The 25,078-nt window shown below is 36.4% G+C and overlaps 2 protein-coding genes across 7 annotated transcripts in view; both read right to left on the bottom strand.

Moving 5' to 3' along the window:
- LOC139755861 (probable ATP-dependent RNA helicase vasa-like) overlaps nucleotides 1-11,865 on the bottom strand; it is a 38,408-nt gene extending 26,543 nt beyond the window's left edge. Inside the window, exons 1-6 of one of the 5 annotated variants that reach the window (XM_071674498.1) lie at nucleotides 11,793-11,865; nucleotides 8,527-8,587; nucleotides 6,463-6,653; nucleotides 3,077-3,161; nucleotides 2,579-2,763; nucleotides 1,816-2,004 (exon numbers count right to left, since the gene is read on the bottom strand). In XM_071674498.1, the coding sequence (XP_071530599.1) occupies nucleotides 1,816-2,004; nucleotides 2,579-2,763; nucleotides 3,077-3,161; nucleotides 6,463-6,653; nucleotides 8,527-8,563 (687 nt within the window). In that variant the 5' untranslated portion in view covers nucleotides 8,564-8,587; nucleotides 11,793-11,865. Of the gene's footprint in view, nucleotides 1-1,815; nucleotides 2,005-2,578; nucleotides 2,764-3,076; nucleotides 3,162-6,462; nucleotides 6,654-8,526; nucleotides 8,588-11,273; nucleotides 11,387-11,451; nucleotides 11,494-11,565; nucleotides 11,645-11,792 lie in introns of those variants that run through there. The other 4 variants (XM_071674499.1, XM_071674500.1, XM_071674496.1 and 1 more) reach the window with 4 other exon arrangements.
- A 10,628-nt stretch (nucleotides 11,866-22,493) lies between these two features.
- Nucleotides 22,494-25,078, bottom strand: part of LOC139755860 (carbonic anhydrase-related protein 10-like) — a 94,357-nt gene continuing 91,772 nt past the window's right edge. For both annotated transcript variants that reach the window (XM_071674494.1, XM_071674495.1), the window contains exons 12-13: nucleotides 23,304-23,392; nucleotides 22,494-22,629 (exon numbers count right to left, since the gene is read on the bottom strand). The gene's annotated coding sequence lies outside the window, so the exon portion shown is untranslated. The remainder of the gene's footprint in view (nucleotides 22,630-23,303; nucleotides 23,393-25,078) is intronic.

Below are 25,078 nucleotides of genomic sequence, written 5' to 3'. Positions count from 1 at the left end.
TCTTACTGAGCTGAAAATTCCCTGGCACTAATCCTTCTTCCATAAAGGTTCTTTACATCTCCATGTGCCTCATTAGGGCTTCTGCTTAAATAAATAAGAAAAAAACATCAAGGCCATGTTCCTTGTGCAGACGAAGGTCCTCCATTAGCCTTTATATACACCGTTTTAAGGTCTCAATACTTTCCATGGTCTCTTATCCACTCTATTAAGTTCTGTGCTGGTAGTTATATTTTGTTCCAACTAAACATCTGAAAGAAGTAGTTATGAACATTCAGGCAGGAACATTAGGTATAGTACACAAAATATACTTTATACAACCTACCATTACAATGACAAATTTCTTTTTTAACTGGCTTCATTGCTGGCCACCAACTCAGAGTTGCATACAATGGCTTCAACTCTAAAACCCTGAAGCTCTAGAGAGGAGTTCCCTAAACAACAGTTCTTTCTCAATCCCTCTTCAATCTCTTCCTACATGGCCTTCCTCCAAAAGACCATAGTACAAAAGACCTCTTATATGCAGATGAGCTTACAATCACTTAATAGTACTCTGATACCATGCAATCAACAACAAATGTGAAACCCACACTCTTCCATCATGAAACAATTGGAACTGGCTTATCTAGAACATAAAATATGCATTTCCATCAAGACTTAAGTCCTCCTTTAAATCCAAAACAGACAAAAATCCAATCTGCACTCTCCACTCATTTGAACGAACACTCACTCCAACTCAAAAATCTCCAGCTACTCTGGAAATCACATATGATGCCCAAGACATTCACCCCCTTGCCACAAACATCAATGTAACAACAAATGAATTATCTATCTATCTTATGGTGATTCAATTGTTGTGGCCACCCCTTTGAGGGAGTTCCAATTGGAATAGTCATCAAATATAACAAATGAGCTAAATACCCCTTAAAATGCTTACAGACATAAGCTTTTTTTTTGAGGAAAAATGTATTCTCCACAAATAATTCATCTATCCAACCTGCCTTTTAATCCAACCTCTCAAAAGTAATGTAACAATGCTGCAAACTACACAAAAATAGCACTCAGAAAAAGCACAGGCTGCTTTGCAGCCACACACACTGAGTGCCAACACCATAAAACAAAGGTCTTCCAATACATATCCACAGGAATGTTTTCTAAATAATTTGTTTATGGATGGGGTTGTTAGGGAGGTAAATGCAAGAGTTTTGGAAAGAGGGGCAAGTATGAAGTCTGTTGGGGATGAGAGAGCTTGGGAAGTGAGTCAGTTGTTGTTCGCTGATGATACAGCGCTGGTGGCTGATTCATGTGAGAAACTGCAGAAGCTGGTGACTGAGTTTGGTAAAGTGTGTGGAAGAAGAAAGTTAAGAGTAAATGTGAATAAGAGCAAGGTTATTAGGTACAGTAGGGTTGAGGGTCAAGTCAATTGGGAGGTGAGTTTGAATGGAGAAAAACTGGAGGAAGTGAAGAGGGAGACCAAATTGGAGGTGGAAAGATGGAGTGAAAAAGATTTTGTGTGATCGGGGCCTGAACATGCAGGAGGGTGAAAGGAGGGCAAGGAATAGAGTGAATTGGAGCGATGTGGTATACCGGGGTTGACGTGCTGTCAGTGGATTGAATCAGGGCATGTGAAGCGTCTGGGGTAAACCATGGAAAGCTGTGTAGGTATGTATATTTGCGTGTGTGGACGTATGTATATACATGTGTATGGGGGGGGGTTGGGCCATTTCTTTCGTCTGTTTCCTTGCGCTACCTCGCAAACGCGGGAGACAGCGACAAAGTATAATAATATAAAAAAAATCTAATATACCAATCACTAACCGTCTTTCCTGAACCTGTCTGAGCACAAGCCATTAAGTCTCGTCCACTTTGCAAGATGGGGATTGCATACTTCTGAATTGGAGTTGGTTGCCTATAACCAGCATGCATCATATTTGTCCTTAGAAGTTCACGCAAGTTCATATCATCAAAGCTTTCCTCTGGTTGTGGCTTTGGATCATCTCCAGTTACCTGAAACATTAGATTCTGCATAAAAATCTAAGTAATTGCATTCCTAATTATCACTGTGCCATTGGAAGGAGGTTTGTCACATAATTTTTCAAATTATCATGCTGCCATGTTTGGCTTCCAGAGAAGTAGATGCCTCCTCACTTGAGAGACAACCACCTCACACAGAAATGAAGTGGGTATATGCTGGGTATATGCATCAATTATCTTTCTTGATTTCTTTTGAGACTACAGACATGTTCATTCAATCTTTCATGGTCATTCATATGCAGACATTAGTGGTGAAACAAGGAACTGTAAAGATGGCATCTGATTGTAGAGAAGGTGACAGGTAGTGGCAATTAAATCACATTTAAAATTGATCAATACAATCAATACACAATAATGCATTATATCTCTCACTTACAAGATGAATAATTCTAATATTTACCTATTTCCTCATAATTAGGTTTAAGCTTAAGCTGCTATTATAGATAGTGTTTAAATCTGTAATAGCAAAGATTTTCACAAAAAATATTGATGTATATGACCCACACACCTTATCCACACACTATGGATAGGTTTACTAGCATCTCACCTCAACTGGTATGTCACCATATGCTTCAAAGTTTTCCCCAACCTGTATACCCATATCAAACAAAGCTTCATCTTGAAGATCTTGAGGAATATACAGCGGAGGACGGGATTCTTCAATGGCACCAACTTTCCTCGGTCCAAATTTTGGATGATTTTGAGGCTTACACCCATCATCTACTTTAAAACCTGTTCAAAGATTATCAACAATGATAAAAAATGCAGCAAAATATTTCAGTATATCGGTTTCTCCTTTTACAGTCTGATAAATTTTGAAAGGTATGAACCAACAAAAATGAGAGAGTTTAAAATTTTTTTGTTTCTAAAAATGTACTACACATCACATCTTAAAATGTATTCTGTTCTTGATTTCTCTAACATCTATATCGTTAGAAAGTTCCCCATGATCAGCTTTAATTTTTTATATTACAAACATGTGTGATGTCAAAAATACAACATACTGTATAATAAAATTCATTACCTTAAAACTTCTTATACCAACCTTTCCTTCCTTGAACATATAGTTGTTCTCCTCTAAAATCACCACCCATATGGCAATCACGGGACAAGTGACCATCCTTATTACACTACAAAATAAAATATTTCAAGAGATCATCAGAACATGTAACATCTTAGACTATCAAAACATTAATTCAAAGAGTTGAGAAAGTATGAAAAACAGAATAATAGTAAGAAGAGGTAAACAGAGGAGATAAGCAAGCAAGGCTGCCTAAAGTCACTGTGAATCAGACCAGTTTGCTTAATGAAACAGTCAAAGTTTTACATAAAAGATCAATCTTCTGATCACATTTCTTTTAAAATTCACTTTGTGTCTACTGTATTCTTGCACCCTCCCTCCAAAAATCTTCTCCCATTGTCTAATGGTTTCACCGGAAAAAAAAAACTTATCAAAAAATCTAAGTGATTCACCATATATGATCATCTCAACATGACAGAGTTAAATCATCATCATTTCAATCTCTGTTCCTTCAGGCATTACGTATTTGCAGTCCAGAGTTTACTGATGATGAGTTTGAGAAGGTATATTCTATTGGATCTAAGTTAAAAGTACCCTAGATCTTCCATTGATAATTCCCTCAAAATAGCAAAGAAATCATTTTAAGGAGTAGAGCCCAAACCTCCCATTGACACCAAGAATCTTTTAGTTCTCCCTTTTGATAATAATTTTACCTTACTTCCCATGTTGCTTAAATCCTTTAATGTAAATGCTGCCTTCAGCAACAATAATACTATCAAGAATATCTTAATCAGGGATTCACCAAAAAATTCTGCAAGCATCTATAAAGTGCCATGTGGAAATTGATAAATTTTATGTTGGGGAGACTGGTAAGGATCTTCGTTAGACTTAAGCAACACAAATATAGTACAAGAATGGGACAAGAATCAAATGCCTTGTTTAATCACGTTAAAACTATGATCACTGTATTGACTGCAATAATACCATCTGTTATTAACTCTAACTCTATTAACACAAGAAATATCACTGAATCTTCTATTATCAAATACACAAAGAATTATAATCTTAATATTAGTGATGGTCTATACAAATCAGATAACTTTATTGTTGATAAAATTTGTAAAATGATAAGTTTATGAACGCTTGTTGTCTGTCTTGGACAATCGCATGTTTACCAAATGGCGTCCTAGCTTCGTCTTTTCAATGTATGTCAACTGACTGTTATATTTCTCTCGTGTCTCCTCTGATGATGTGATCATTACAAGAAAGTGCACTTGGGAACTTATTGTGTTTCATTTTCCCCATGGACTCATAGGAATATCTTGATCACATGCAAAATTATGATCCTTTCCAATATATATATATATATATTCCTATGGGTCCACAGGGGAAATGAAACACATTAAGTTCCCAAGAGCACTTTCATGTAATAATCACATCAGGGGAGACAAGAAAGAAATATAACAGTCACTTGATATGCAACAAAGAGATGTAGTTAGGACAACATTTGGTAAACAAGTGACTACCAGAATAGAGGTTGGCTGCATTCATGTCTGGAATCAAGCATATCATACACTTATTATTATGTGGAGTAATGAGCAATGCAAAACTAGGGAAAGGGGATGCAGTCTTGGAGTGTGGTGGTGAGGTTAGGTGGCTAGTGACAGTTTTTGAGTGTGGCAGTGGGGTTAGGTGGCTAGTGACAAGCCTGTATGTGGATGACACTGTGTTGTTTGCCGAGAGTGTAGGGAGCTGCAAGTGTTTTATGATGATATGTATAAGCATAGGCCATTAGAGGTAAATGCAAGTAATGATGTCTGAAGGGAAACAGTGAAAGTTATAAGTGTTGTAAAACCATATACAGAGAATGGATGAAGTGTCCTAAATTGTGCTTTACATATGGGGGAAAGACTGGAAGAGGTAAGAGAATTTAAGTATTTAGGAGCTGTCAGTAAATATGGTGTTATGGAAGGAGAGATAAAGGCAAGAGTAGTACAGAGTAGAATATTAAGGAACAACATAGTCCTCCGAAACCTGACCCAAGCAACTAAAACATGGACATGGAATGGGTTACAACCTGACCTAAGCAACTAAAACATGGACATGGAATGGGTTACAACCTGACCTAAGCAACTAAAACATGGATATGGAATGGGTTACAACCTGACCTAAGCAACTAAAACATGGACATGGAATGGGTTACAACCTGACCTAAGCAACTAAAACATGGACATGGAATGGGTTACAAAGATCAATAATCCAGGCTGCAGAAATGAACTATTTGAGGAGCATGTGTTATGACTTGATGGAATGAAGAAAGAAATGATGGGGTGTACGAGAGACTTGGTGTGGCTGGGAAAGCAAAGGGAATGAATTGTGGAGTGGTAGGCTGTATGAAAAGTTATACTTTGAGATGGAGTGGGCACGCGAAAAGAATGCAAGAATACAAGTTCATGAGAGTTTATGATAGCACAATAAAAGGGGTTAGTTTGAGAAGACCACCTGTGATGGAGAAACAGAGCGGAAGAATACTGGTGGAAGAATGCATGGAGTGGTGTGAGGGAGTCATGTAAAGACAGGGACTAGTGAAGACTCTTTTGCCTTGGCCATCCCCCTGATGGCAGTTCCTGGAGGGAATGGTATTGAGATATAGATATATAAATATAGACACAAACACAGCCATGCATGTCAAATGATATATCTTAACAGTAATTAAAAAACCCCAAGACCATTCCTGTGTGACCTGTAGCTTCAAGGTAACATCCGAATCAAAAGCAGAGAAATCAAGAACTTCCCTGGAGTTAAAAGTTCCTTAACAAGAATGTACTCTTTTTGTTGCTTGATGATACATCGTCAATGAAAGTGACTATTTTCTAGTCCAGCAACACCCATTCTCTAATCTATAAGCTTGCTTCTTCCTACCCCAGGAGTTCCTTCATTCTTCTAAGAAGCTTTCACAGTCTACTCAAGAAGCCAGCCACATCTACCTGGCAGGACCATATGATCATAAAGCATAGTAATGTGAAAGTGTCTATGTGTGGAAAGTGCAGGGCAATGGATCAGTATGCTTGGTTCCTTCACTGGGGTAGCTGCATTGTGGGCAAAGGTACTGAGGTATAATGAAGTAGCATTTGAAGAGTTTAAGGATGGGTGATGAACAAAGTAAAGATGAGAAAGTGCAACTGGTTCATGTCTGGAGAGTGGTTTTTGTGAATAGATTCATGCATGTCTGGCGGGATGGTGTTTGTGAGTGAGATGGGAAGGTGATTGAGTAGTGCTTGTCCAATCATTATGGAGTATGTTTTCTCACTGTTGTGTTAATTGGGGGGAAGGGGGGATGTTAGCAGAAAAAAAGAAGTAAAAGGACCAATACTAAGATCATGGTGCTTTTAAGCTTTCCACATAAATACCTTAAAACAATTTCCTCCACGTCTTCGTTGTCCTCTTCCTCTTCTCCCTCCCCCTCCTACTCCTCCTCCTCTCCTTGTATTGGAACTAACTGATGAGAATTGGTCAACAGTAACAGGCTGCCACATTTCTGCTGATGTGTCATTATCATTTCTTGGGCAGAAATCTACAGGGAGACTCAATTTGGCAGCAGCTGGGGAAAGACGTTAACGATCAACACATTCTACCCATGGCCTGCGTCAACAATTTCCTAAATACATCCTATGAATCAATGAGAATAGCTGCTATTACAAACTACTAAATGATCATCTCTATACATTCTAGCTAGCTATATGTGTGATGTGCATATGATTACTGTATTCTATATCCTAGTTGTGAACAAAGCGGGTGACTGATATTTATGAACCTCAACTGTATCATTTTTGTTTTTAAAATCTTTTTTTTTAAATTAACAACACTGCTCTGCTTGTGCAATTCATCTCCTAGTTTGCAACAGATCTATCTCATCTTTTGTAGCTCTTTTCAAGCTCATCTTGTGCTGAATACGACCAGCTCTTTCAAGTATCAAAGAACTACTTAACATTAAATCATATGATTAACTGGGAAACAGAACAGTTTAATATATATATATATATATTTTATTATTTATTTATTTTGCTTTGTCGCTGTCTCCCGCGTTTGCGAGGTAGCGCAAGGAAACAGACGAATGAAATGGCCCAACCCACCCCCATACACATGTATATACATACATGTCCCCAAACGCAAATATATATATCCATACATCTCAATGTACACATATATATACACACACAGACATATACATATATACAGATGCACACAATTCACACTGTCTGCCTTTATTCATTCCCATCGCCACCCCGCCACACATGGAATAACATCCCCCTCCCCCTCATGTGTGCGAGGCAGTGCTAGGAAAAGACAACAAAGGCCACATTCATTCACACTCAGTCTCTAGCTGTCATACAATAATACCCGAAACCACAGGGTGTTTTGAAATGGTTTGGTCACATGGAGAGAATGAGTGAGGAAAGACTGACCAAGAGGATATATGTGTCAGAGGTGGAGGGAATGAAGAGAAGTGGGAGACCAAATTGGAGATGGAAAGATGGAGTGAAAAAGATTTTGAGTGATCAGGACCTGAACATGCAGGAGGGTGAAAGGTGTGCAAGGAATAGAGTGAATTGGAACATTGTGGTATACTAGGGTCGACGTGCTGTTAATGGATTGAACCAGGGCGTGTGAAGCACCTGGGGCAAACCATGGAAAGTTCTGTGGGGCCTGGATGTGGAAAGGGAGCTGTGGTTTCGGTGCATTATACATGATAGCTAGAGACTGAGTGTGAACAAATGTGGCCTATGTTGTCTTTTCCTAACGCTACCTCGTGCACATGCGGGGGTAGGGGGTTGTTATTTCATGTGTGGCAGGGTGTTGATGGGAATGAATAACGGCAGACAGTATGAATTATGTACATGTGTATATATGTATATGTCTGTGTGTACATATATATGTACACGTTGAGATGTATAGGTATGTATATTTGCGTGTGTGGACGTGTATGTATATACATGTGTATGTGGGTGGGTTGGGCCATTCTTTCGTCTACTTCCTTGTGCTACCTTGCTAATCTTTAATTAGCTATTATACTTCAATGCCCAAAACACCATTCACCACCCTATCAACAAACACATTCAACTGCCCTTCAAAATAATCACTCCAATTTGTCATATCATTATTAAGAATATGATCATCATTGTTCACTCTACTCTGGTTTACTTGTTTGAGGATGATTCACAAAAATCTGATATGACTACTGGATCTGGTTTCTCTAATGCTTTCAATATTCAACTTTGGATAATACTACTTTAAAACATAAAAATGGATTTAACTGAAGTTTATTTTGTAACTTTTAAATTGATTCCATTCCAAAGTTGCAGTCTTTCTAGAGAAAAAAAAAAAAGCCTCAAGAATTTTTGCAATTGTATTTTCACAAGCAACCAACTCTTTATACAATCCTGAAAACAATTAAATCCATGTTGATGACAAACCTGCAACGAAGTTATCGTCATCCTCCCAATCCGACATGATTGACAATCTTGCTAAAGACACCTGAAAAAAAAAATCTGTGGCTGTAAAATCTACTCAACAGTAAAATAAATATATATGATCCAGGAACATATCATTTGAAAATTTTGATGCAGAAAACCAGAGAACACCAACAAGAATTTAGTATTCTTTCAAGAAATATCTACAAACTGTTCACGGTAAAAAAAAAATCTGAAAGAATGCAGTATGCAGTATCAATAAATCATGAGAATACGTCAAAGCATAACCAAAATCATAAAAGCACACCAGCATGAATCGATTTTGACAAAAAATTCCATTGTGATAATCTGCAAATGGGATATATGAGAGATCCAAAATCTGAAACTTATTACATTACCATCAACTGAACTACTGTACCGAAATCTGAAACTTGTTACATTACCATCAACTGAAATACTGGTGTTAAAATGTTTTCAAAATCAACAATACAAAACAAGAATGGTAACTTAAATGCTTCCAAAACTCTTACTGTACAGTTAAATCTTCAAGTTACAAGTAATGTTAATCTAAATATATAACAAATGAATCTTTTTCAAGTCTCGATGTTGCCACCATTTACAATTTTCGAGAACAGAAGAATCAGAAAACTTTTTTAATATATTCATAGTCTCAATCTTTTGAGTTCAATTTTCTGTGCAAGCTGAAACAGTATTTGACATGAGCTGAGCTTTTGTACAAACAAAAACTGTTGAAGTTTCAATCTGCATTAGAATTCACACTATGAAAGCCAGGAGTAGAAAAGTATTTGTTAATAAGTGGCCATGAGGTGTGTGTGAAATAAGACGTCAATGTCTGTGAGGGAAAAGATGGGTATATCTAATGCTACTATAATATCAAGGATAGGCATAGGCCCTAAATGATGCTAATTGTATCATTTAGGGCTAAATAATTCTTAAAACAGTAGTCATTAGGCCAGCTTTCAGTCAATTACTTTTTTTCTAGCTGCAAGACCATGTGTACTATAAAATAGTAATGTTTTGCATTTACAAGTTAAAGCACTTTAACATCATCTTGGGGAAAGGTGAAAATAACATTTACCTAATAATTCCTTAAAATAAGTCAAATCCTGCCTCTCTCTTGCACAAAGTTTACAATGCTTCCCAATAAAGCAAAAAGCTGACGACAAACTATGTATTACAAAGTACCTCTAATAATTCTATTTAATAAGTACTTCTGTCTTTCCACCTGGGCTTACATATAATGATGAAAAACCACTTATCCTACTAGACAAATGATAGGTAAATTTTACATGTACTGAAAGACTTTTACTTGAACTATTTATGTTGACATAACAGATCACTCAAATATGGGAGGAAATGCAGCACCAGACCAATCATATCAAACCTAATTAGACCTGTGCCAAAACACTTGCCATGTCAGGTTGATAAAATGTGTGATAAGACCAGCAGTAAACCATTCACAAAAAGGGTGGTAAGACCAACACTAAACTACTCACAAAAAGGATGGTAAGATCAGCACCAAACCACTCACAATAATTGTAGTTAAGGCCTGCATTGAGCCACTGGAAAAAAGAAAAGGCTGCAAAACAAACACCATACCACTCACAACAATACCAAACCTCTTCAAAATGAGGATGCTGCGGCTAGCACCTGAACCATTCACTGTAAGGACAGTAAAGCCTACACCAGCCTACTCATAACATGGAAGATGAAGTCATCACCAGACCATGGGTAGATTTTAGGCAGGGCAGTGTCCAGGGAACTTTAAAAAAGTTTAGGAGAAAAAACAACAGGTACTCTAACATCTGGCGACTTAACGTGACGTTGAGGCCAAAGAATCTGATGGTGTCCTTACAGTGCTGAATTGGCATCAGCACTGATTTCCTGTAAAGGAAAGGATGTTGCTTTTATTCATACAATGTAATAATGTAAGGCTCTTGTCTCGGTTGCATCCTACTCTCGTTCACCTGTTACTTTTAAATCTGCAGCCATTCTGAAAGAAAAGTTACATAATGCATGCTTGTGTTCATCTTTTCTAAAATAACCCAAGCTATGCTTTGTAGGAGGACAACGTTGATAACTGATAGGATAGGATGACAAGTCAGTTACTGCCCTAAACATCTACAGTCCTAAATCCAGCCCTACACCAAACCACTCACAGTGTGGGTGGCAAGATCAGCACTTAATCCATCTAAACTGAGGATGGTAAGATCAACACAAGACCACTTACAATAACAATGGTGGGCCAGCACCAAACCACTAAATAAAGGTAGCAAGCTTGGCCAGCACCAGACTACTCATGGTAAGGGTGTTATGGCCTTCACGTGACCTCTCAAAATAAGGGTGCTCTGACCAACATCAAATCACTAACAAGGGTGGTAATACCACCACCAATACTACTGACGAGGGTTCTAAGATCAACATCAGATTCACTCAAATTAAAGGTAACTCTGAATAAGGTGCAGTAAGATAAACAACCCTCCTAAAACGGTGGTATAGCCATCATAGACCATCCACTCAGTAACTACTTTAAACTATATGGTTCTTTGGAAAAAAAAAATCCCAACAACGAGTGTTAAGGTCAAAGCGTGGCTATTAATCTTATACAAAATTGCAAGGGGAATATGACCAATTGTAATATAGGTCCAGGGATCAGAACCAGAACACTTACAACAGGTGTTCAGAAGCCAGCAAGGGACCACTCACATTAATGAAATTACTTTCCTTACCTGTGTAACAAGACATAAGCTGCGAGACATACGGCTTAACAACGCGACTTAAAACATCTCCCACTCGGTACAATGTCCTACCACAATGCATTTAACATTATATTTAAATCATATTCTTTCAAAACATTTTTCTATGACACGCCACAACAAATGCTGTAGTCCAAATGTGTTGAATTACCTAATTACGCAGGTCAAACAAGTTGCGCTCCACACAACTTTTCAGAACTTATCATCACTATATAACCGCATTTCATCAATAAGGTATAGTGTTAAAGAACTATATCCAACTCACACGAATCAGTTCTCTCAAACCTTCTAACAAGTTTAAGTAATTAGGAAGCAATAGATTATGTCTCGACCACTCGAAAGGTTGCCAATATCTATTCAATATAGGAGTTCATCTGCCGTTTACGTCTTTGAAAGGACGCCATGGAAATCTCTGTTTGAAGGTTATTCAATAAGGCAACTTAATACATCCAAATCTTCAATCTTGGAATGGATAAATTATGATTAACTTACCGTATTCCAAAGTCACCAACCACCGTGTTTAGCAATTTCGCAGAGGAAAGACGCTCACAGTAATACAGTTTAATAAATTTTCAATCATATATTAGATATAAGTTATGTTAAACCTGATAAATCCCTTAAAATTTTACCTTTTTCATCGGGTTATTAAAACAATCCTTACTGCATTAAATATAAACTAAATTTGACATATATCACTTCAACGTTTGGAAAAATGTATGCCTTAACAGCATGGAAGTATCAACATTCGAAGAAAGTTTATAAGTGAAATATTTCATTTATACCGTACAACCATTACTCGTTATTGATGGCTATGCATACGAAAGTGTGGCTTTTGTGAAATTTTTGCGATGGTTTGAAATATATATTTACCAAAGTCTCGCGAAAGTCCTCATTCGAACGTATTATTCTATTATATTCTCTTATTATCTTTTAGGTTTACAAGGATGTTTTAAGTTAAATTTCACAATTAACGAAAACAATTATTGCTTGATTAACTTTAATCAGTGACCCTAGTACATTATGATAGGTATACACATGTGCAATACACCACAATAAGGTACATAGCTTCCACATTACTATGATGTTAAAGCAAAGCGAACCCCTGGGCCGACCAGCGTTGCACGTGAAGCAAGAACGTCTGGTGAGATCTTTGGCCACGTGACAACATTTATGGTACAGGCGCACACGAAAACAAACAATAACTTTTTTAATGCTTATCTGGTAACCTGTGTGTAATGATTTCTAGCTTAAAATCTACTTCATCCCTATTAAATCTTTGATATAGTTTAAGGCTGGGCTGGCGACAAAAAACTTGCTCACTAAAGCTGACTTAGCTCTTGTTCATATATATATACACACACATATATATATATATATATATATATATATATATATATATATATATATATATATATATATATATATATATATATTTCTTTCTTTTAAACTATTCGCCATTTCCCGCGTTAGCGAGGTAGCGTTAAGAACAGAGGACTGGGCCTTTTTTGGAATATCCTCACCTGGCCCCCTCTGTTCCTTCTTTTGGAAAAAAATATATATATATATATATATATATATATATATATATATATATATATATATATATATATTCTTTTCTTTCAAACTATTCGCCATTTCCCGCATTAGCGAGGTAGCGTTAAGAACAGAGGACTGGGCCTTTGAGGGAACACCCTCACCTGGCCCAATTCTCTGTTCCTTCTTTTGGAAAACTAAAAAAAAACCGAGAGGGGAGGATTTCCAGCCCCCCTCTCCTCCCCTTTTAGTCGCCTTCTACGACACGCAGGGAATACGTGGGAAGTATTCTTAATCCCCTATCCCCAGGGATATATATATATATGACGGGTAAGAGGCCATCTTTATATGCTGCATCTTCAAAGGTTGGCAAAGCAGCAGAGACGCCGTTATAAATTTGGTATCCCCTGCAATATGCCGGAAGGGGCCCCTGTAAGAGCGTAACATTATACTTTTACAACACGTTCATATACGAAAATTAAGGGTGCTCACTCTCATTGTTATTGGCAATAAGAACCTACAGTCTTAACGAGTTTTACTCCACGAAAACTTGGAGAGGATTCATTGTCTTGTCCCTGCTGGGAGTACGGCAAAGCCATGGAACTACAAGACTCCGTGAAATAACACTTAAGACCCTTTCAGAGGGAGGTAATATCACTGATAATTTACGTCCTTTTATATTTATTCGCCATATCTTGTGTAGCAAGGCAACTCTACGAAAAGAAGAACGGTCTCGGTTACTTGCAAATTTATGCATTATTTGGAAAGATAAGTGAAAACCAAAAGGCCACTATTTTTTATAGTTGAGTATGTATTATGTAGCTTATATATCAGGTAAGAATCCTTATTTCAGCGTGGTAGAATTTGTTCAGTTAAGTTCCACGTAACCACATGTTATAATTATTTCCTATTACTATCGAAAAGATATCAATGAACAGCCAAGTTATGAGATCTTGTTCTGCCTGCTCACGGGTTACGCCTCTTGTGTGTACTACATGGTAAGTTATACAAGCTCTCCAAAGGATACTTTACTGTCACTTGCAGCTTCGAGAATTAGACCTACGCTGGAGCAAGGTAAGATCAGTCCCTCTTGAGACGAGAGAGTCCCTTACAAGGCTGTATTCCTTTCCATCGCTGAAAAAAAGAGTACAGGAACATTTCTTCCGATTGTGAATTGGATTCATCTGGAGGTGTTAGTACTACAGGCGAAGTCTGTTCACATTATAGTACTTAGATTCTTTAATGAAAGTGTAACATAGGATCAGACACAAATTGTATGCTCTCTGCACTTATGTAACACTTGATGGTAAGAACACACATACATATAATCCAATTTTGTCTCCCAACTCTCATTCCCTCCACCTCTGACACATAAGTCCTTTTTTGTTAATCTTTCCTCACTCATGCTCTCCATGTTACCAAACCATTTCAAAACACCCTCTTCTGCTTTCTCAACCACACTCTTTTAGTTACCACACATCTCTCTTACCCTTTCATTACTTACTTGATCAAACCACCTCACACCACAAATGGTCCTCAAACATCTCATTTCCAACACATCCACTCTTTTCGCACAACCCTATCTATAGCCCATGCCTCGCAGCCATATAACATTGTTGGAACCACTATTCCTTCAAACATACCCATTTTGCTCTCCGAGATAACGTTTTTGCCTTCCACACATTCTTCAACGCTCCCAGAACCTTCGCCCCTCCCCCACCCTGTGACTCACTTCTGCTTCCATGGTTCCATCTGCTGCTAAGTCCGCTCCCAGATATCTAAAAGACTTCACTTCCGTTTTTCTCCGTTCAAACATACTTCCCAATTAACTTGCCTTTCAACCCTACTGAACCTAATAACCTTGCTCATATTTACATTTACTCTCAACTTTCTCCTTTCACACACTTTACCAAACTCAGTCACCAACCTCTGCAGTTTCTCACCCGAATCACCCACCAGCGTTGTATCATCAGCGAAACAACTGCCTCACTTCATCAGACACCTCACTACGATTTATACTTATATGGAACTTCTTACCAACCAATCAACAACACAGTCACCCCATTCCTTAATAAATTCAACTGCAATACCACTCTCTCCAGCCACCTTGCCACACTTCATCTCATGTAAGACTTACACCACCTCTTCTCTTTTCACCAACCACTCCTCATGACTCTCTCACTTTGCATGCTACCCCAGCCCAAACACCTCACATCAGCCACTTTATCAATAAACAAATTCAACAGTCCTTCAGAATACTATGCCATCTCCTCCTCCCATCTTCACTGCTTGTTACTACTTCCCCCTTTGACTCATTCATCGATGTTCCCATTTGTTCTTTTCTTGTTTAGTGCACATTATGAACCTCTTTCCAAAATGTGTTATTCTTCTAAGCCTTTGCATTTCTTCCCTGTAAGTACTGCCTGAACGCCTCTCATTTCTCTTTCACCAGCAACTTTACTTCTTCAAAAACATACTCAGCTAATTATCTTTATCCTGTCAGTGGAAAACATTCTCAGTTTCAAGTTTTGTTAATGTCTCCTCCTTTTAACATTTATGAAACATAGTTAATTGCTTCTAATGTCAAGAACCTCTAATTCTATTAAAAGAAAATATTTCAAACAATGTGCCATGAGGTATGATGTGGTTGCTGCCTGGAACCAGATGGATTACTGATGTGTCCAGCAATATAATATTAACCTCCCTAGTTGATGTTACCCATTGTAAACTCTGCGATTCCCCTTGCAAACATTTCTGCAAATGCAACATTATGGAGTTCTTACAATTTTATTCCTAAACGGTTAATAGTACCTGACAGAGATTGCATATCCATTTCATGTATGTTAAGAAAATGTGGAGCCCATAAGTGAGCTCTTTAGGCTAAGTAAGACAACTAACAGTTTAATGATAACACGGACAGTAGATACAAAGTTTCTGTAAGAGCATAGTTTATTATCAATGTATATATATGTGTGTATGGGTGAATGGGCCATTCTTCGTCTGTTTCCTGGTGCTACCTCACTGACCTGGGAGACGGTGATTAAGTATAATAATAATGCTAATGAATATGACAGTAACAAAACAATCATTTTGAGATAACAAAGGGAGAGATAAAAATAATATGGAGACAATGGGGATTAATAAAATATGTGCAAAATTTGTTGAAGAAATTTATTTAAACAAATGACATTAATGACCATGAAATATGGGAGTAAAATCTTACAGATGATAGTAGAATGATTTGGTTTAATAGCCGAAATGAATAGTATAATGATAAGCACAATTATGTATAATTAGTAGGGGAATAGTAATCAGTTCTTGCAGATTAACAACAGCAAAGCTTTGCTTGAAGACATGAAGGCGGTGTTTTGTTGCTGAAGATACAAAATACAGAATAGCAACAGGATTGCTGTATAACATAAAGGCACTTCTTATGACAAAACAGATACAGCACATGGTAAGTAGTATAAGAATAACACAAGGTAAATTTCTCAGGATCATACATGAAGTAATACAAGTATCGCACTTAAGACTCCATATTTGAATCCTTTAAAAATATTTACATGATTTTATGCAACAGTGAAAGTCTGTAACTGACTGTACAATCATATATTTTCAGTTTTATGACCCAGAGGCTTCTGTCTTAAGGGGTTATGTAGCCATCTGCTACATGATTCTGACATGGTAGTCTTCGTTTATTTCCAAAATTTAACCAACCCTATTGTCTGTACATTAAATATATTAGGCTGATCTGTTACTTGCTTCATGCTGTTCTCTGATATCCATACACAAAGAAGGTGACCCAACCTGCACTTTTAAGCCACATTCTTGGAGTTAGTGCAGGGTGGTGAAATCACAACCTAAATTTATCAATATCTGATGTCCTTGCAATGATTTCATAGGGCCCTTAGCTCAACATGCATTTTTTTTTTTCATATTACTTTAAAGTTCATACATATAGATATTGGTCTAGCCTGTAATATATGTTGCACCTCTACAGTTAAAGTGGGATGAAGCAAATACTTAATGAACCCTTTTACTGCACCCTAAATTTGCCCACCCCTGATAACCTATATAATGAATCTATTGGGCCTTAAGCCTACCTTTGCATCTTTCTTCATATCCTATTCTGTTATCAATGTACGTGTAAATATGAGTCTTGACCCATCTTGTAATGTATGTTATGCCATTACAGTTGGTGGAAGGCGGTCTTTTCCTTTCTTACACCTCAAATGGCTATATACTACTGAACCCATGAGGCCCTCAACTCACCTCTGTAACTTTCCTTACATTCTCTTCTACTGTCCCTATATATGGGCACAGACCTTGATTAGAAGGTAAGCCACACTCTTATATTCAGTATGGGGTACTATGAAAGACAAAAATCTATTCCTGTCTAACATTCTAAATTTGCTTACCCGTGATGTCTAAGTACCAAGTCTATGAGACCCTTATCCCATCTCCATAACTTGCTTCATATACACTCTGCCCTCCAAATACATGTACACTGACCCAAAGTTTATGTATGCCACATCCTTGTAGTTTGTATAGTGTGATGTACAGAAGTTTGTTGTTGGAGTTTGTTCTCATATAGTGCAAATCTGCCCACTCCTGACATCTATGTTTTGAAGCTATGGGCTCTCAGCCCACCTTTTAATTTACTACATTTACTGCTTTATTGTCTATGTACTGTAAGCGGATGCTGACCCAATCTACAGTATATGCTATGCTTTATGAGTAGTATTGGATGATGTAAATGAAGAGGTAAACCAACCAACCTTTTTCCTTATCTCACGGTGTAATTTAACATGAAGTATCTGACATCCAAGCCTAATCATAATTTTCTTAAATTGTTGAGACTAATTCACATCTCTTGGTATACTTTCTTTTCTATCCCAATATACTTGTATAAGCAAACCACCCTGTCATTCTACATGATAATCTGCATTTACATCACATTCTTTTATCTCATCAGTTACTACTACAAAACAGATTAACCTGTATTTACTATTTTTTGTAATTTCTTTGAGCATTTAAATTTTTCTTCTAACTTCAATGAACTCTAACCCATCAAAAGAGTTTGTTGACAGGTTGCACACCATAAGTTGCCCATACTGTACTCAGATGCATTTTTATTTTCATTCTTAACCCTTACACATTCACCACTTGCACCTTAGTATATTGGACAACATGGGTGAATGAGGACTAGAATACTTGTTTTCATATCTATGAGCACTGAGCAACATCTTATCATTACAAACTCTCTGTTCTATCAACATACCACCTACCATTTTTGTTTTTTGTACTCTCATGTCAATAAGTTTTAAAGTCTATAAACTGTATAAAACTTTGATTATACATTTACTTATGCAAATTATTTACATAATAAGCTATTACAGGTTATCAGTGCACATAAAAGAAAACTTGTATCTGTTCTGAAGATAAAAGACTTCTCTGACTTTAGACTGGGGGGAAGATGAAGGTACAACAACTCTTATGTTTTACTCAGCCATCATGTTGGATGGGACAGAGAGCTAACCTGATGACAAGTGCATTGCATCTACAAATTTACTTCAAGTAACTGGTTGCCAGCTGCTGACTCATTAAAAGGAACAACATAAGCATGAGATTCTCCTTTACTCCCAAAACCTATCACTGAATGACTGCAACTCAAGCAAATATATTTCACAAGGACTCAGGTTAGCATGATTATAATAGAGCAACTCCTGTATAAATGGCATGAGTAATACCATAAGTTTGCCCTGTACAAGCTCAGAAAAGTCTCTCAATCTCAAAACATTTTCTCCAAAGCTTTTATAATACAGCACCTTACATAGGAAATACCTACTTTCCTTCTGACTAAGCTTGAGTTCATATGGGTCATTACACAGACCTTCAAATGAACACTACACAGTGGCATTAATAGACCTCAGGTACAGTTGGATAATTTTCGTCTAGTATCTCATTATTTTTATTTTCAAGATGGCTGGGACAAGTTAAATTATAAAAAGGGGAAGTATATGATATTTCCCAGATGAGATCACTGAATGACAGGCAAGACAGTGTGTCCCAATGACTCCTCCCATAAAACGGAGGAAAAATGTTACTGATATGATATGAATTGATACAACCGGTAACTTGGCAAATGGAGCATCAGAATGGATGTACAGCGGGAATTGAAAATTCAAGTCTGTGTAACAGAATTGTTAGGTTAAGAGATAAAACCTCAAGACTGTACGTCTCCCGTCCATATTAACAATTAGGTCAATAAATGAGATAGCTGTGATTAGCTTAATGCCTGAGGTAAAACCCAGCAAAATATTCAAAAGCAATTATGAGGGTAGCTAGTCTTCTGCATGACATTGGGCATCCCTGTCCTTTGCCAGTGTATGGAGTTGAGGATAGGCACTCCTGTTTTGCAATTTATTACTCAAAAAAAAGTTTGCATATGCACTTAATTCACCTAATGTAAATGGGAATGGAATGAAAGATTAAAAGACATAAAGATAGGCAGATGAACATAAAAAATTATTTTTAATCAATGCCATGATTAGAAATTGGAAAGCTCATGTTGGGCTATAAGCTAGGCCCTACCAACTTTATCAATCATCTTCATAAAAAGTTGGTCCATATCAGCCACTGGCCTGAGAGCAGTGACAGTCAGAATACTCTCAGTCTCCACTTTCCTTGAAAGATCTTAAAAAGCTCATTGAGTTTGTGATAGCAATTATACCAAAAATTCCTGGTGAAGGACAAAGGATGGGAAATGGTTGACCTGGAATGAAGGCTTTGTCAAAACAATATCAATTCAGAATTCAAGTATAAAACCATATTCGCTTCCTTTAAAGCTCTTTTGTTTTACACACTTCAATGTTCTAGTGAAGATAAATGAATAAGCTAAGAAGTCATCTTTAAATGGTTATCAAAGTTTCTTCATTTTTGTATAAGATGGTAACCAGATGTGAAATCTGGTATGATCTGGCCCATGGTGTGGTAGAAAAGCCATCATGTGGAGTGTTCTGGAACTAGGGGGAACATGTGTTTTAACCATATCTAATGACTTAGCAATCCCATATGAAATATCGTCTATGGAAATCCAAGAATCATTATACATTTTTCAAGTTGGCTTGCCAATGAGTCTAATTCTAATGATGCTTGGAAGAGACAAGAGAGGTGATGTACTTATTAGTTCCCTCTTCTGAAGTTCAGACGACCTAGGACATTGAAGATTCTGAACAATTCACCTTCAATAAACTCCCTCTAAAACAGACAGATCATGTTAAATTCTTTGGTTCACTATGTATTCTGCCCAACATTCACAAATATTTCACTTCCTTTTATGTTCAATTCCATCTCAAACTGTAAATTATACATATTAGCCAATAATAGCAACATAATACAGTAGTTACAATAAAATATCCACCTCAATTGAAAAATGATAAACATTACTAAATTTGTAAGTCATGCATAAAAGCATAATGAATGCAAACCTAACTCAACAACTTGTAATATGAAACAGACAAACAAAGGAAAAGATGTTGAAAATGACAAGGTAAATACTTTATGTTCAAAAATTCTTGAGAATGAAATATATGTTGACCCAAAGTAAAACTCTCTTAGATTATTACCATGCTTATCAGAATGCTGGGTAATTATAAAAAGGTGATCTTTTAAGTTTATGTCCATTACAACTGCTGAAAAGATATTTACCAAGATGATAAGAATCATCAGTAGATGGTCAGTATCAGAAGACAGGATGATTTTTGTTTCTTGGTATGTGGTGGGCTTTGTGAATTAAATTAGATTCAGTAAAGTCTATAAAACTAACCTATGAGTTCAACATATTTGTGGATAAAGTAAATATAAAAGTAATAGGGAAAAATAGTGAAAGGTGAAGGATGTGACAGTAATTACTCATGAACCATGCAATATTCATTTCTGCAGGTAATGACACCAGTCTTAAATGCCTGAGAGAAAAAAAGATTTGCTACAGTACTACCCACATATAAATGCAAAGAGTAGTAGGTTGAGAGCTCTGAGCACATCTATGTTTATGTAAAGGTTTCATTCGGTCCAGTAACTGACCAGAAAAGACAAGTTTCTACAAAATCAAAAAAATGACCTTAAGACTACTAGAAACTGCCTGCCGGCAGTTTGCAGTTGAGGCAACATAAACATAGCTCTGCTATGTTATCAAAGTCTACCAAAAGATGGCAACAGCCCATCTACAAAGTGCCCATGAATGGTGCTTTAACAAGAAGGAAGTAGAGATCAAACCAAGATTAAAATATATATTTGCAGGCATATAAAGTGAGTGAACTGGATGAGATATGGAAATAATGAAGAAAATTTGAGATGAGAATTGAAAACATAAAAGCATATCTTATGGGTACATCTGTACAAGAAACGTCTACTTGATAAAATACAAATTCCAAGTATGACAAAAGAGAAACAGGCAGAACTTATAGTGGTTATTGATGGTTATCAGTTTCATTTATAATAGAATTTGGTCAGACCTCATATATTTCGTGGTTATCAGTACATACATAAGTGCTTCTTCATTGACAAAGTGCACCAATAAATATGATGGTGCAGCTTCTCTTGCAGTATAATTTGAGACTATCACATCACAAATTTTTGTATCTGTTGTTCTTTGGAATTATTTGCTATATCTGTGGAACATCTTGAACTCTCAGCCTCACTCAAGTCTTCTGTGCACGAGTCCATTTTTCTTTTATGTGCTTCTTTTGATTTTTGCAAACTTGCTTTTTTGCTGCCCTCAGCTGTCTTTAAGACAGCATCATTCTCACTTGTTTCTGTATCATTAACATTGTCATCACTAACATTCCAGCTTTCCTGTTTGTCAGTTTTGACATCTCCAACACTAGTATCATTAACTTTATGTACTTAATATTTGTCAAGATCATCAAACCATGAGATGACTAGCAATAATGTTTCAGTATGGTGTTCTTTATCATTAGATATGCCTTGAAGTTTGCCTAGTTCATGTTCACAAGCTCTGAAAAATGATGAGAGCATATTGTAATTACACTAAAGTATATCTGAAACCTAGATATATTGTATATGCATTCAGAAATTAATCTGAGATTCAAGATTAGTCAAATATGTTCCTTTATTTTATTTCATATACTTTTGTCTACATCTAAATACCTGAAGAATCAAATCATCTGTTCTGAAATATGCAAAGCACAGGGGCCAGCATAAGGTTTTGGTTATCTGAAATTCTTTCTCTTAGCCTAGACTAGACAGTGCATGCTGAAGGTGAATTTTTTTTTCATATCTTAACTAGAATTAAAGGGATCTAAAGTTATACAGTTAAAGTCAGGAAATTTTTGTACAGTTGCTCCTTACCCAATACAAATTACAGACTGCTGGTTGATAACACTGAGACTGAAATACTAAAAGACTAGGAGAAGAGACATGAAGGGGAAACAGCTATAATACAAGAGTTAAGTGGGTATACATTATGGCTGAGAATAATGAAATTGAAACCAATGGAAAACTTAGGGTTATTTGGACAAAATTAAGCCTTCTGACTCTTAAATGGTTTTCACATATTTTCCATTTTCACATATTTTCCTTTTTCTCATATTTTCCAAAGACTGATCCCCAATTGAACCAAGTTGGCGCTACACTCACCTGTTGACAAATATCTTATTTTTTGACCAACACTGCTACAAGGTGAATATCTGATGCCTTAATCTGATGGCCAGCAGCTGAATGTGAGACCCCCTTTTCCATTGGCCTCTGTTGGGTATGATTCAGTCTTTCATCACTGGAAATAACAGCCATTTCCATGAGATGAATCAACTGTTCTCGTAGCCAGCTGAAAAATGTATTCATCCTGTACATATTTTTCTAAACTCTTTGAAGAAATCATGCAAATGGAACGTCACTAAAGAATTTCTAAATAAAAGTGGAAACATGCATAAGGCGACAAGCCCTATCTGTGGTATTATTAATAAAAACCTTTCCATTAGTCTGTAAATATTATTTATATATTTTTCTGGTACAAGTAATAATTTATTGTTAATCCTTTATGGTAATTACTCGTAATATCTGAACTGCTAATTCCAAATACATAGAGAAATTCACTTTCTTTCATTTATATTCCAAATACCAACTGATATTTTCTTAAATTTTTTATTATTAAATGTGAAGTCAACTATGCTTACTTGCCCTACAACCCTACCATGTATATCTCCTGGCTGAGATTGATGAGATAAATCTCTTTCACTCAAATGAATCATTGTCTACCAAGAGCTAACGTCTGCATCTATTTTATATTTTGGAAGTGGTTTCTAGCCAGATGCACCTTAGAATTTTTTTCCCAATTTCACATGATTTACATAAGTCTGTACATTAGTATGTATTGGTAGAAGAAATCAGTGATGCGAAAAAAGTTAATTTATCATCAAAAATACAGTAACAATCCATATATCTACTCACAAGCGAAGCTCTGCATAAGGCCACATTTCCCAGCATGTTCCCACCATGAACTTTGAGATATCCTTATCTTCCTTATGACCAGCTATGATCTGTGAATAAAACATTATTTAACTTAAGATATAATGTGCAGAAAAAACTGAAATGATAAAATACCATTAAAGCAAAAATTTTATGATGAAACATTGCATATGTATGCTTCATCAGTAAACTTAAGGCTTATAGAAATTGAAATGAATTTCTTGAATAAAATACATCAGAAATGAGACAAAGCTTCTTGGCTAAAAAGTATGTTTATTTGCTGCATTAGTACAGCAAATTTAGGTTACTTTTCAATGTATTTTAGGCTTCTGTTGTGTTACATCACATTATCTAACACATAAGAATGCAGCAGTTTTTGTCAGTCACACCTGCTATGCAGCGAGAAGAATACTTTAATTCATGGGCATCCGATCTTACCATAAAGAAGTAAGTAAATTCTGCAGTCACATTATTGTTTTCCTGCTGATGTAGATACTACCAGTATAGAATGAAGCTTCCAACAACTAAATCAGAATGAGGTACCCAAAATTATCACTGTCAAAGTTAATCATCATTTTCTTACCTTTTTAAGTAATGTTAATATTCAAATCCTAGAACATATAACTAGGATTCAAAATGTTATACTAGATACATTCCAAACATATAAGAATTTCAAGAAAATAGGTATTTGCTCTCAGTAGTGATGTATTTTTTTTCATATACGCCATTTCCCGCACTAGTGAGGTAGCGTGAAGAACAGAGGACTGAGTCTCAGGAAATTTCCTCACTTGGCCCCCCTTCTCTGTTCCTTTTATTGGAAAGTCAAAAAATGGAAGGGGAGGATTTCCATCCCCCGCTTCCTAGTGATGCAAATATCTCAAAATATATCACTTACTTGCACCTATGTGATTAAGGCTGTTACATGTGAAGTGATTCTGTTGATACCGGAGAATCCCATAATAAGTATATCTCCCATTCACTGCTGATGCTTAACAAATTATCCTTACAAAAAAATACCGGAGAATCCCATAATCAGTATATCTCCCATTCACTGCTGATGCTTAACAAATTATCCTTACAAAAAAATGCTATACATAACTGCATATAAAATCCTAAAGAAAATATATTAAATGATACCATTAAAAGCTGAAATGCAAATGAATTGATTATAAGCATATGTTGGCTTAGTTAAATTTTGAGTATGCAGGACGGATTTACACTTTATCTAGATTCCTTTCAGTAATCTATCTTGCATGATTCCATTCGACATAGAATTCTAACCCATTATAAATAATCAATTTCCTTTTTGCAGTGTGTGTGTGTGTGTGTGTGTGTGTGTTTGTAAGTCGTATGTAAAATGTGGAAATGGGTCTCAACGTAATGTGCGTCTATTTGTATACCTTTGCATTGGTGCAATTGTGCCCTAATCTGTGAGCATCTTATATTCTGTCATTTTAATAATTTCCTACAAAAGTTAGATTTTTGAGTCAAGAAGATAAAAGTTGAAGAATGACAAAGGCAACACTTCACCCCCCCAAAAAAATAATCTTGTTTCATCCAACTTTTGGTATCATCTATTCCTTACATCATGATATTTCGTTGATCAACTGCACTCTAGCTTCACTCACAATATATCAAGACTAAGTTTTAAGGCTTTCGTAGAGATGAACAGAGTGAGGCTCTGAAACGGGCTATCATTATACAAGTTACTGCATTGTCCACAACCACAGGATTGGTTTAGAGTGTTTTTAATGAGG

Source organism: Panulirus ornatus, chromosome 20 (assembly GCF_036320965.1).
Source record: "Panulirus ornatus isolate Po-2019 chromosome 20, ASM3632096v1, whole genome shotgun sequence".
In the NCBI taxonomy this organism is placed as follows: Eukaryota; Metazoa; Arthropoda; class Malacostraca; order Decapoda; family Palinuridae; genus Panulirus; species Panulirus ornatus.
The sequence above is the reverse complement of the archived record's forward strand: the minus strand, read 5'-3'. Positions and strand labels throughout refer to the sequence as shown.